Genomic DNA, 14,537 nt, shown 5'->3' on the forward strand with positions numbered 1-14,537 from the left:
TTCTCCCCTGCACATCCCACTCGAGAGGGAGAGGACGCCCCAACTGTTCCCTTTTTTCCCGCGTGTTCAATCCTTTATGACGTTGCATAATGATGTGATAATCATGCGATTTCAAACCAGTGATTTTATTGTCATTATCAATCACATTTTTCCTTAGGTTAAATCCAAGACCATCTGGAAACTTCACTGATTTATGAAATTGACAAAACTTTTGGCGATCTTCAACAGTGAAAGTGAATTTGGCCGCAGGCTTTTGTATCCGACCATTCAACTTCCTCAGCTGTAACTCTGGTCTCATCTTCATCTTCTCCAAGTCTACTCTGGCACTAACTGTGTCTTTGGTCTTATTCTCCAGCCCAACTATTGTGCCTACTAAACTGTCGCACACATTTTTCTCAACATGCATAACATCTAGATTGTGTCGCAACATTATGTTGGCCCAATATGAGAGCTCAAAAAATATACTTTTTTTCCGCCAACCTACTTGCTCTTTTGTATGTTTTCTTTTTTGGCCGCCATAACTGACATGCTTACCAGGAAGAGAATCGGGTATAAAACTCATTTGTGTAAACATTTCTTGCATGGTTAATGGCTTTGGTGGTAATCTTTTTTCAACGACACCATATGTCTTCTTGTCCCTTCTAATGGCATGTTTGATTGGTAAAAAATGTCTATGACCATAAAAAGCAACCTTCTTTTGTAAACGAATAGATGGTGTTGCCACATTGCAAGTAGAGCAAGCATGATAATCTTGGCCAGTCCATCCAGAAAGGCTACTCCTTGCTGGGTAATCGTTTATAGTCCACATCAAAGCTGCCCGAAGAGTGAAGAAACTACCATCGACTGCATCTCGAGTCTGTACACCGGTCACCCATAATTCTTTTAACTCATCAATCAATGGTCTTAAGAAAACATCAAAATCTTTTCCTGGCGAATGAGGTCCCGGAATTAATAAGCTCAACATGAAATTAGTTTCTCTCATGCACAACCATGGTGGCAAGTTATATGTCGTCAACACAACCGGCCACATACTATAAGAAAGACTCATATTACCAAAGGGATTGAAGCCATTTGCAGCCAATCCAAGCTGCACATTTCTGGGTTCCATTGCAAATGTTGGATTATTTCAGTCAAGGTCCTTCCAAGCTTTCCCATCAGCAGGATGACGCAATACACCATCTTCGTTTATATGTTGCTCGTGATGCCATCTCATATGTTGAGCAATGTGCCTTGATGCATATTTTTGCATTAACCTAAGGGTTAAAGGAAAATAACGCATCACTTTATGAGGCACTTTCTTTCCCTTGGTGTTCTTGTCCACCCATCGATCCTCCCCACAAACAGGACATTTGCTTTTTCCAGCATGTTCTTTCCAAAACAGTGCGCAATCATGCTTGCAGACATGGATTGACTCGTAGCCCAATCCAAGTTTCCGCAACAACCTTTTCGCTACATAATGCGATTTTGGAAGCTTATTTGGGGCTGGAAATGCATCATGTAACAACTCCAGCATTCCATCAAATATTTTGTTGGGAATTTTGCCCAAAACTTTGAAATGCATTAACTTCACTAGGAAATTCAATGATGTGTAATTTTGACACCCGGGGAATAATGGAGCCTCGATCTCAGCAAACAAATCGTTATAATGTTGCCCACCCCTGTAGTCTGTCGTAGGTATCTCTTGATCGCGCTCATTCTCTTCATATTCGTCATTGTCATTTTGCATAAAATCATTGAGAACATCCATCATTTCATCTTCATCATTTTGATCTATCACTTTCCTCATTGGTATTATTTCATCCTCTCCATGCCAATGCCAATTGGTATATTTCCGTAGAAAACCATTTACAAAGAGATGATTTTCTAATACATCAATCATCTAAAATTCAACGTTGACACACCTCCTACACGGACATTTCACCAATCCCCTTGAGTCAACGCACTGCCAAGCTCTCTGGAGAAAATCCATCACACCAGCCTCATACTCATCGGATAATCGATCTGTCAAATTAATCCAGCTCTTGTCGATCGACATTGTATGAATGTAGCACTGCACGGAACACTGATCATCAAACTTACAATCAATTTGTGTGTGTCCTAATATAGAGAGAGGCAAATGTAAGAGTCTTCAATGACTCACCCTCTCTGAACGGGTCAAAGGCTTCTTGTGATGAACACTAAAAAAAATATAATATTATCACTAGGTGATAATAACACTATCATATCTTTGGTAATAATTACTTATTACCAAAGAAAAAAGCAAATAAAATTAAATATGTTTTTTTTAATGTCTTATGTTCTTTGAAGTTAATTATGTTGTTTTATGATATTTAACTATAATATATTTCAGTGTAAATATTATTAAAATTATTTAAATTTGACTTATTTTTTTCTAACTTCAAATATTAATTTTAATTTTAATAATGATTAACATTGTGTTTAAAATTGGTTTCCAAATAATATAATTGTTAATTTTATTTTTACATATTAATTCAGTATTTATTAAATAACATATTTTACTTATGCTTTATTGAATAGTTTTATAAATTTACACAAATTTTTTAAGATTTGTTTAAATCGTTAGAATTACTTTAAGATTTATTACTTATTTAAATAAAATTTCAAGATTAATGTTTATTTTTATTAAAATTTGGTTGCATAATGTTATTGTTAATTTTATTTAATCATAATGAAAAATATATTATACTACTTATCAATTCACTATTTCTTAAATTATAAATTTTATTGAGTACTTTTAATTCTATAAAAAATTGGGCAGCATAACGACTATATTTTCATATATCCCAAAATTTAAAAACCTGCAAATAACACAAAAAAATATCCAGTCGCAGAACATACACAAAGCAATACAAATACATTGTAAATGACTATATAATTTATAATTATTACTCTAATTTTTATTAATTATTCAATTTTCTATTTAAAATATCATAATTCTACTAAAAATTAATAACAAAAACAAAACATCAATATTCATCAACACTAAGAATAAAAAAATTAACAACAACAACAAAATTCAAATTAAATAAACAAAACTCACTCTAATAATCAAACTTTATTAACCAAATCTAATAATCTAACACTAAAATTATTTAACCCAATCTAAAAAACAAACACTCAAATATTATATTTTCATACAAACATATTTTTATAACTAAAAGTCAAATTATATACCTAAAAAATAAACTATTAAATTAATAAATTTTCATACTAATAAATTAATTATTTATCCATATGATTACACTAACTAAATCCTAAAACTATATATGTATTTTACTAAAATACTACACAACATTATTTCCTCTAAATTGGATATCACTAAACTTTTAACTAATTTTCATTACTAATTATTATTCTTACCTATTTTAAATACATAATAAAAAATTATATATATAATATGACAAATAACAATATATTAACAATATTAAACAAATTATACATAAAACCCCAAATATATTTATGCAAAAAATATAAAAAAAACCAAAAAAATTATAAAGAAAATTCGAAATACCTGTAAAACCACTTGTAAATAATGCAAAACCTGAAAATAAACAAACAAAAATCACATTATAGAAGACCAAAACAGAAAGAAAAAAAAAATTGATAGATTTATACACAAATAAAAATGAAATATATGTAAATGCATACCTTAATAGACCTTATAGCTAACTAAATCTTCTTTGGAAGGGAAGATTTGACAAAAACCAAACTTTTGGGTACCGAAATCCAGAAAAAATGAAAAAGGAGGCGGAGAAAAACGGAGGGTTTTTTTTTTTCGTTTCAGAGAGAATGAGCTCTCTGTATGGGGAAGATGAAGATTATAAAGACCCTATACCGAGAACATGTTCTCGGTATAGAGTCATCGGTACAGAAACTAAAAGAAAAAAAATCGCGTAAATATGGCGCGGTTCTAAATTATCTATACCGAGAACGTGTTCTCAGTATAGTGTTATCAGTATATATCCACTGTTTTTTGTAGTAATCATAGTGTGCATATTTTACGTATGAATTAGGAGTGTCCATTACATTACTGATATTTACATCTAGCATTGCATTTTTCATTTTATGTACAAAAATAACTTGTGAAGTTTTAATTTACACAAATATCGAACTCCTCCATACTGAAAAATATTTTTCCCCAACTCTCTCTCTCCATGGATAGACACGACAATGCCCAGTCGTTGACTGCTATTGCTTCGACCACCACTCTTCCTGACCATCCAACATGAGCACTAGTAGATGAGTTTAACGCTGAAGTTTCATTGAAAGCCAATATCGAAGCAATATATATGCACACATCGACTAAACTCGTTGGAAGCATGACTCTTATTTTTGGGGAAGAACCATTATTGGAACAAGCACTTCGAGAGAAACAAAATCCAGTCACCCTTCCCCCTACATTTTTGTCTTTCTTGGACAAGATTGGAAGTAAATCTACCACTTTCTAAGTATTTTCTGATGCCATTGGATTTAATGATAGTACCAACGTTTCCTATTCTTCAAGAAAATCATGGCACACCCAAGGTTTCTTGTCGTCGCATGAAGAAGATGACTGTAATTTTATGCTTAAATTTGGTTAACCAAGAAGTAACTAAAATTCAAACTTAAACATAATAAGAAACAAGTTAGCCTAATGAATTAACAAAAAACATTATATTATATTACTATTTAAAGTTACTAGATAGTATCATAAACAAACATCTTTTAAAAAGCAACATTGATATGTTTGTAAAATAGCTTATAAGCTAACTAAGATGTATTTTAAACATCAAAGAATTAATTAAGTTACAAAAACAGTAACTATAACAATATATTACCAAATATTAACTTCAACACAATAACCTACCGAATAGTAACCTCAAAAATAAGCTATGAGATAGCAACACAATAATTCATTAGGTTTGTTGCTTTTAAATTATATTTACATTTGAATTTTAGTTACCCAATTGATAAACCAAAAAGAAAAGTAACTAAAAACTACCTTGTTTAGGATTGTTGACCACCGATTTGGCCAACAACATTGAGTCAATTAAACGATAATAAAATAATAATAGAACTTAACTTAAATAATTGAAACATAAATTTATAGTGGTTCAACTCCAAGAGTGTGTAATGACATACATCTACTTGAACTTTTATTGATCGCAAAGGTCTCAAACTCAAGATCAGAATAACAAGATTCAACTAAGTTTTTTAAGCCTAAGAGAGATAATACATTTTGACATAATTTCTATATGTAAAGTGCACATGAAAAAATAATGATTGTGAGATGTTTCTATTTACAGACTAGTCTCTAGTGGGTCTTGGGCCTTACAAGTATAAAATGAGCCCTACACTCATAATGTGGTTCTTTTACAATTGAATATGAAATTTATAATTTTTTGGACCCTATATTTTGTCTCATTACTTGTTTGGACCTTATATTTTGACAAATTATTTTTTGGACCCTATGTGTTTGTAAAAGGGTTCAAATAGAATCCTAAACTCGATTTTGGTCAAAATTTTCTCAATTGAAATCACAAATAATTCAGAACAAAAATAAAATCATTCTGTTTAAAAATTGTGTTGTTATATTCAATTTTTTCTTTATTAAAATTGAGTTTAGTGGTTTATTTGAACTATTTTACAAAATATTGGGTCCAAAAATAAATTTTTTGAAACACAGATCCAAACAGATAATCAGAAAAAATACAGGGTCCAAAAATGTATAAACCATTGAATATGTAATCAAAGAATATAAAAAAATACATTCAAATTATAGTTAAACAAATATCTCGTGAAAGGGTTGCTCTAGTCGTTCAAACATAGTTTGCTTGTAATCGGCTTGTACTTTTGATCAACAACAATTGATAAATTTGGATGAGCTTGAGACGGGCATCCTTTTCATCTTCTAGTCGACTTTATTTGACCAGGGTTGATGGAATTAATAAAGTTGCTGAAAAATAACCACAAATACATGTTACCAAATATTAGCAATAATAAGCTCTAAATAGTAACCTTAATAAAACTACTCGATAATACCACAAAAATAAGTTATCACAATATAACCTAAAAATTAAGTCATGTTTTAAAAGTAACAAATAAGTATCTTAAGTAATTTTAAAGGAAACAAAATATTAACTTTAAAAAAACCCAGAATAATTGAAAAATCTAAGTTGTATAATTTGAGTAAATGTATCATATTTATTTATTAATAAAAAAAACTAAAATATATGACAAGATAAAGTTTAATAAAGTTTGAAAGGAAAAACATAGTGAAATTTTTTTGTAGAACCATGAGTTAAATACGACGTATTACTAAAATTGAGGTTACTTTCAGTTGCAGTCCTTATTCTTTACATTTTGTAACACTTAGGTATAAAAAGTTGATTTTGTATCAGTTAGGTCCACAATCTTTTTAAATTGTATAATTTAGGTCCCTAAATACTATTTTTGTCTATTTTTTCTTTGAAAATACATAAAAAAATATATAAAATAAATGGTGAATCATTCTTAAAGTATTTAGATATTTAATTTATGACAATAACAAACATGGCATGTGAAAAAAATATTTTCATGACATTTTTAAAAATATTTAATATTTTTATAAAATAAATTAATTTTTTATTTTAAAAAAATATTCTTACCTACATTATTGTTGTTTTATAATTAATATATTAATAACTATGTTATCTTGATTATCTTGATATTATCAATTTTTATTATGTTTATGCTTTTTTATTTCATACATTATTTTTAAAATTTATAATAGTGTATATGGTTAGTTATAAGTTGCATTATAAAAATATTTTTGTAAAATTGAAAAATAAATATGTACATTATAAATATTGATAATCTCGTGATAGTTCAGTTATTAATATTAAAAATTTATAGGTAAGATTTTTTTTAATGAAAAACTAATTTAATTTATAAAACCATTAAAGTTTTTTAAAATGTCATGAATTTTTTTTTCAATGTCATGTTTGATATTGTTATAAATTAAGTGGTCCAATTTGTTTTTTAAAGAATGATTCACTATTTTTTATATTATATTTATGTATTTTTAAAGAAAAAAAAATAAAAATATTATTTAGTAACCTAAATGATATGATTTGTAAAGATTGGAGACCAAACTGGTACAAAATCAACTTTTGAGACCTAAGTGATAGTAGGTGTAAAGAATACGGACTCCAATTAAAAAACCCCTAAAATTGAGATGTCAAAATAGTGCTTTCCAATATCATTATTATAAATGTATTTTAGTTTTTTAATAGTATAACAGAAGCCTATGTGTTTTAAAAGGTAATATAGAAATATATATGTATATATATTGGGTAATTTTATAGTGGGGTGATACTTTCTCTTGGGGACGTTTTTGTTTTATATGTTTTCAGCATGTAGAAAAATTACAGCAGTTTTTTTTTAATATAACGATGTACAGTTATAGCAGGTATCTTATTAATTTTTGGGAAATTCTAAATGTTTTATGGTGTCGAAATCAATGTTCAAATAGTTAATTATACGTGTGCCTATTTTTTCATACACGTGCAAAGCGCAAAACAAATTTTTTGAACCCTAATTTTGACACTGTAAATTATTTGAAATTTATCAAAAATTAGTAAAATAACTACTATAATTATAATATAAATCGTCATGTAACAAAATTAGGTTATAATTTTGTTACCTATCAAATATGAGGACATCCTATTAATAGATATAAAAGTTATACATTAGAATATATATATATATATATTTATATCAATTTGAACAAAGAAAATGGTTTCCCTAAAAAAACATAAAAACTTGGGATTAATTGCAGTACTAGTAGATAACATGCATCAAGCATAATAAAATGAAAGCTCGTTCAAAGCCTTAAAGAATATAATTTGGTTGCACATGGCTACGTAACTTTGGTACTAATGAAAATAGAAGAAAGAATGAAATAGATATATAAAATTTAATATAAATAAAAGAATTAAAAAATGTTTTTAAATGTCAATAGAATGACTGTTTTTTTAAAAAAAAAAAATTATCCCTTATTTTTTAAAGAAATAACTATTCTACCAAAAACAGTAGAAAATAACATTCTAATATCTTTAATTTTTTTTTTAGAAAGTAACTAAATCACAAAGAATAATAAGAAGAAAACAAAGACACAAAGAAATTAATGAAATCAAAATAATCTCTATTTCATTCCTCCACCCCCAACCTAATATAAGGCCAACTCATTTTAATACCAAAAAAAATATAGTTTTTATAGGGAAATGAACTTTCATTTAATGATTAAAATAGACTACAATTTTACGGTAAGACAATAGTCAAAGAGCTGCATAGATATCACAGAGGAGATGACCAAACAAAGGCCAACCAAGCTGAATTCACAAGTAGAGCAAATGAACCCAACTAAAGCTATCTCCCAAAAAGGGCAACACCAACACACAAACAGTATAATTTGAAACAGATAAATCCCCCGTCCATATACATTGATCACTGTTATGCCTTTTTTTTTTTTTTGACATATTCACTGTCATGTCTTTTGAATATCTAACAAGTTACAGTACTCAATACTAAATTAGCGACACCACTAAAATACAAATTGAGCAAGGGGAAAGTCATCCAAAAATAACACAAGCAAAAGTCCTTTAAGGTGATGCAACACCCCATTATTACATCCTCCTAAAAACAGAACTAAAAACAAATAAACAACACAAAAGTAAAATAAAAAAAGTACAAGCTAGATAACCCACGGTACAAAATATATTCTGAACACATTAAATTTGTTTATAATTATATTGTAAGTGTCTTGTAATTACAATCATATATGTATAATTTTTTGTACTCGGTCGAAATAGAATACAATTTAATGAGAACTTTAAGTACAAATATTCTAAATCAACTACTTTGCAACCTGATTATTTAAATTTAAATTTTGGGGAATCTCTTTTATATTTAAACATTAATAGAAGTACTCGTGAAGATCAATTACAATGCTAATAATTAGTTTTCAATTGAGGATGTGAATCACAATATTAGAAAACATTAAAATTTGAATTCAACATCATACATTGACTCCACTAACTATTTGAGCAAACTTAGCACCTAACATCATTAATGTAGAATATAATTTAATATTAAATCTCACATACTAACATCTTGTGATGTGAAATACCTTAAAATAATGAGTAATTATATGTCCACACAAATTACGACACACAAATACTAAATATTTATGTGATAAATTATTTCAACCAATCATATTTGTTTAAGATAGATCTCACTAAGTAAAAGTGATTTGCCACATAAAATGCGTATAGTGTTTGTGTGTAATTTGTGATTGCATATATCATTAATTACTTTAAATTAATATATAAAAAATACTCTTTTCTAAATAATATAGCAATGCACATTTATTGACTTTTAAACCAAATCACATACTTGTAATTTTTAGGACGTTGCACAGAAATTATAGCAAAAATTCACTAGTAAATTAGAAACTAGCTATAGTAGTCAATATTTCAAGTAAAGGTATAAAAAAGTAACGAAGCATTGCTATATAAGGCACCTGATATTGTCATTGTTGCAATTTAGTTATTGGTCTCATATATTTTAATTAAATTACAATATGTGAAATATGATATACACTTTTACTAATAATGATACAAGGTGTAGGCATTCTAAAGTAATTTTTAGCATTTATAAAAAATAAAAAACTTATAGATATATATGGAAAAGATAAATATGTATGTATTAATTGGGTTTGTGGGATAATGTAAATGTGAAAGGTTTTATATATGATCGAGTTGGAAGACCTAGAAGCTAGGTAAGGAATTAATGGGCAAGTAATTGCATGTTGATAATTGTGGTGGGTTGTTGGCCGCGCCCATACATTATCTCCAAGACTTTCAAGGAAAGGAGTTGAATTAGGTAATAAAGCGGTGTTGGAGGGTGGGTTCCAAAGTGGGTCGTCCATATTAATTATAATCTATTAGTTTATTAAGGACAAAATTTTCAAAAAGATTGACAAAATCATTTAATTATAAATATATTTATAGATAAATTCAAATATTTTATATTATACGTCATTATTATTTGTCTGAATCCAAGCATCATTTTTGTTGGAGTTATTTATAAGCAAAGTTAAAGTTGTGAGTTTGCTTTTATTTCACTTATCCATTATTTGTGATTTATTTATTTGATGTTTCTCATGAGTAGTCTATATTATTATGATTATTATTTTTATAAGAGAACAAGTAGTCATCGTTGATTGCTGCATACCTTTCTATATATTTCCAAGCGAAAAATGTGCAGGGAAATCGATTATCAAACTCATGGATATTAATTAAATCGAAAGCGATTTTTATTAATTGTTAATGTTGAAAAGTGAGTAATATTCGAGTCTTAAAACTCATTATCGAAAGTAGAGTCAGCTAAACCCATGATCACTCAAAGTGACTCAATTCATAGATATAATTAAGGAAATTCCATGATACTTTATATATATATAAATATATAAATATTTAATGTATATTATTTTTTAATTAAAAATATTATAAATTATTAATAAACAATTAGATTAAAAAAGTATAAAAGAGGATGAAAAGAAAAACATTTAACTTTTTTTCCACAAATATATAGGTACGACTATTCAACTCTATTTTTTTCATCTAATTTTTTAATTATTATTCAATATTATTTTTTATAAATTGACATAAATATCTTTACTAATTTTTTTTTTAAATTAGACTCCCTCCAAAATATATAGTATAGTCAATTAGTTTATCATTTTTTTTAAAAATCTCCAATAAGCATACATGCGTATTTTTGGTTTTTTTTTTCCTTTTTTGTATTAAAATATAAATGAATAAAAACATAAAATTAATGGTACTGAAATTAATAGAATTTAGCTCAACATTCAAATGCAAACCTAAAAACCCGAATGAGTAGAGATACAACTTGTTTTAATTAGGACAAAAACCACCGAACACTCCCTATATTCTGTAAATCAGTCTACATATACAGGACCGATTTTTCCTGATTATATGAACAATGCTATTCTCCATTTAATTCTTTTTTATAAATATATATACTAGATACAAGGGCAATATGCACGCTTGTTTAGTTTTATTTATAGAATTTGTTAATTATTTTTATTAAATTTATATTAATATCATATAAATTTTGAAATAAATATTTTATTTTAATTAAATAATTTATTTATTTTTGTTTAAGTTTATGTTTGTTCTAATTTTTTAATTTGGGAGTGACAACAAGATATTATATATTATATGTTTAATGTAATATTAAATATTATACGTGTATTTTAAATTTAAGTTTCTGGCTAGCTTTTATTTTTTAAAAAAGCAATTTGTTACTAATTCACATTAGATTATATTATATATTTAATATGATATTATTCTAATAAGTGAGTTTAAGTTTAAATAAATTTTATTTAAGTTATAAAATGTATGATTTTATTATTTTTAAATAATTATCGTTATAAAATATATGATTTTATTATTTTTAAATAATTATCATTGTAGAATATCTAAAAAATATTATATTTTAATTTGTTTGATTATTTATTATTTTTAAATAACTATCATTGTAAAATATCTCAAAAATATCATATTTTAATTTGTTTAATTATTTATTATTTATAAATATTTATCATTGTAAAATATCTAAAAAATATCTTATCTTAAATTTTTTAATTAATTATTTTATTTTATTTAAGTTTAAGAGATGTTTACAAACTACCGTTAAATATAAGAATATTCTGTTAGATATAAGAATATTCTGTTAAAGTTAACATTAAAAAAATAAAAAACCGTTAAAATCAAGAATTTCTTTTATTTACACACTTTTTATATATAATAGATATCTACATAAATGACATATATATAAATGGCAGTAGATTTTATTTTTGTTGCAAAAGAAAAAAAACATCACAATGTATTTCGTTATGTATTTATTATGTAATTAGATTAAGGTTTAATATATTTTTACACTTGATTGCTTGATTTCATGTACTTAGATTTTTAATAATTAAAAACGTACAATTAATCAATCTAACCACAATAATTATGGGGTGAATAACTGCATGTCCAAACAGAAAAAATACCCTTCCATATAAATATATATTTTTTAAATTTCATTTAGTTGGATTAATTCTGCATATTTCAATGCTCAAGAATATTTGTTACATGATTAATACTAAAATATTACACCAACTAATATAATATTATTTTTTAAAGCACTGAAATAAATTTAATGAAATTACCACATTAGTTAATATAATGTTTTGATACATAATAATATTAGTGAACAGTTTTCTTACATCGTAATTCGGAGACCCAGTGAACATTTGTCAAACAACCTACATTGAGTAAAATCAAACATTGATAAATAACTACTTCAAATTCATGGCTAGATTAGGCTAAAGCCACTTTAATTTGAAATATTTTCCATTAATGACTTATCTATCGACTTGTTAGGTTTCAAATGTTTTAAAGGAGTAAAGGACTAGTGACTAAAAGTCAAAGTAGAGGGCAGGCGACTGCCATAATTTTCTTCCATCATGTTACAAAACTATCCCACTATATTTTGGGCCATACCTTAATTAATATTTCTGTCTTTTTCGTTCAAACACTTGGGTCCCAAAACTCTACGACCAACTCTTATTTAAAAGGCCTCACTTCCTCGGTTCAAAGCACCATAAACACTCTTCTCGTAGCTAGTACTATCTATATCTTTCTTCTGTCTTTTTTTCCACTCTCTAGCTAAATCTCTACGTACGCCAGAAACAATGGCTCAGGAAAGAGGCAGTGCAATGACCACAGCAGCTTTGGTGTTGTTGATGGTGCTAATTGGCCACTCTGAGTTTGCTCGTGCCGCCACCTACACTGTCGGCGGTACTGGTGGTTGGACCTTTAACACTGCTGGTTGGCCTAGAGGAAAGAGCTTTAGGGCTGGTGACACCCTTGGTCAGTATCTTATATCAAATAATTAATATACTACTTAAAACAAATCCAATATATTTTCTATTTTTTTAGCTAAATGCCTGAAAAGCGATTTTAGAGAATTATTTTGTCAACTTCATGTTCTTTATTTTAGATAATAATTAAAAAGTCTCTACATGTAACTAGCTTCTTTGAAACTCTCTATTTTGGAGAATAAATACAAAAAATACTTGGAGTCACCCACAGAGCCAGGCCCAATTTTTTTTTAAAATAAAAATTATATCAATATATAAAAAAGATCTAAATGAATAATTTCTTCTTCGAGGCCAATATACATTATTTTTCATATATTTATATTGATTTTTTTAAAAAAAAAATAAGTACAAAAATATGGAGGAAAAAAAAAGGTTAGGGATCCATGGCCACCCCGGTACCCTATCTTCGTCACTGGTTGGAGTGCTATTTTCTATATTTTACTCATCCTAGATAACACTTTTTACTATACAATAAAATTTATACTTTCAAATTTTCTACTTTAATTTAAAATTTCTCGTAGTTTAGATATATAATATGTCTATATCACGCATTACATAAGCTGATCCTTTAATAAATGTGTTCTACCTATGTAGATATTTTTGCATATTGTTCTAGGTCATGTTTTATCTTCTTCCAAGAATCAGGTAATATATGTAAATAAAATCTCTTGAAAATTGGTTTTTCAGTGTTCAATTATGGCTCCGGGGCACACAATGTGGTGGCTGTGAACAAAGCTGGTTACCAGAGTTGCAGGACTCCAAAGGGTTCCAAAGTGTTTACAAGTGGAAAAGATCAGATCAAGCTGGCTAAGGGACAGAACTACTTCATTTGCAATTACCCGCAGCACTGCGAGTCTGGCATGAAAATTGCCGTGTCTGCAGCCTAGCTAGATAATCAATGTATGGGGACAAAATAATTTAAGCTTTTATGTAATGCTTTCATGTCACTCTTCTGCTTGATTACTATTTCAGACAAAAATCTACTGTGTACTTTTACTTTTTTTTAGCTGAAAAAAAACTACTGTGTTCCTTTGTAGTTGGTACGAGAGTGTAACATTATATATATATAATCTATATATGTTGTGTTTGTAAGAATATAATACGATGTTGTAGGGTGAATTATGCTAATTGCTTTATGGGATTTGAAAGAATAATAAATAAAGTTGGCTGATTTTAATTAATTAGGAAAAATGAAAGAGGAGGACTAATTAAGTCACTTTCTATGAAAACAATGTTTAACTCTCTTTAATACTATACTAGGTAACTCGTGAGTGGTCCACCGTCAACAGTGGCTCACTCTTGTTTTTGTAATGTCCCGTGCCTTGTATATTTCACTATAGAATTGAAGCAGTACTAATTTACTACTGCTTCGTGGTAGTTGCATGTCCTTATCATCAAGAATAAAGAAAATAAATTAAATATTGAAAAATAAGATTGCTTCTAAAAGAATCATGGCTCATAATTACTTTTATAAATCTTAATTAATTTGTTATCACAACCCAATAGCCCAATTGAATTTCTTATATAAATAATCACAAGAAAA

At 27.5% G+C, this 14,537-nt stretch overlaps 1 protein-coding gene across 1 annotated transcript; it reads left to right on the forward strand.

Annotated features, from left to right (window-relative positions):
* The first annotated feature begins 12,705 nt into the window (after positions 1 to 12,705).
* LOC133782094 (basic blue protein-like) lies at positions 12,706 to 14,021 on the forward strand. Its single transcript, XM_062221284.1, has 2 exons — positions 12,706 to 12,983; positions 13,682 to 14,021. The coding sequence occupies exons 1-2, from the start codon at positions 12,806 to 12,808 to the stop codon at positions 13,879 to 13,881; spliced, it is 378 nt and encodes a 125-aa protein (XP_062077268.1). The 5' UTR covers positions 12,706 to 12,805; the 3' UTR covers positions 13,882 to 14,021.
* Positions 14,022 to 14,537: the final 516 nt, after the last annotated feature.

The sequence above is a fragment of the Humulus lupulus genome, chromosome 6 (assembly GCF_963169125.1).
Source record: "Humulus lupulus chromosome 6, drHumLupu1.1, whole genome shotgun sequence".
NCBI lineage: Eukaryota > Viridiplantae > Streptophyta > Magnoliopsida > Rosales > Cannabaceae > Humulus > Humulus lupulus.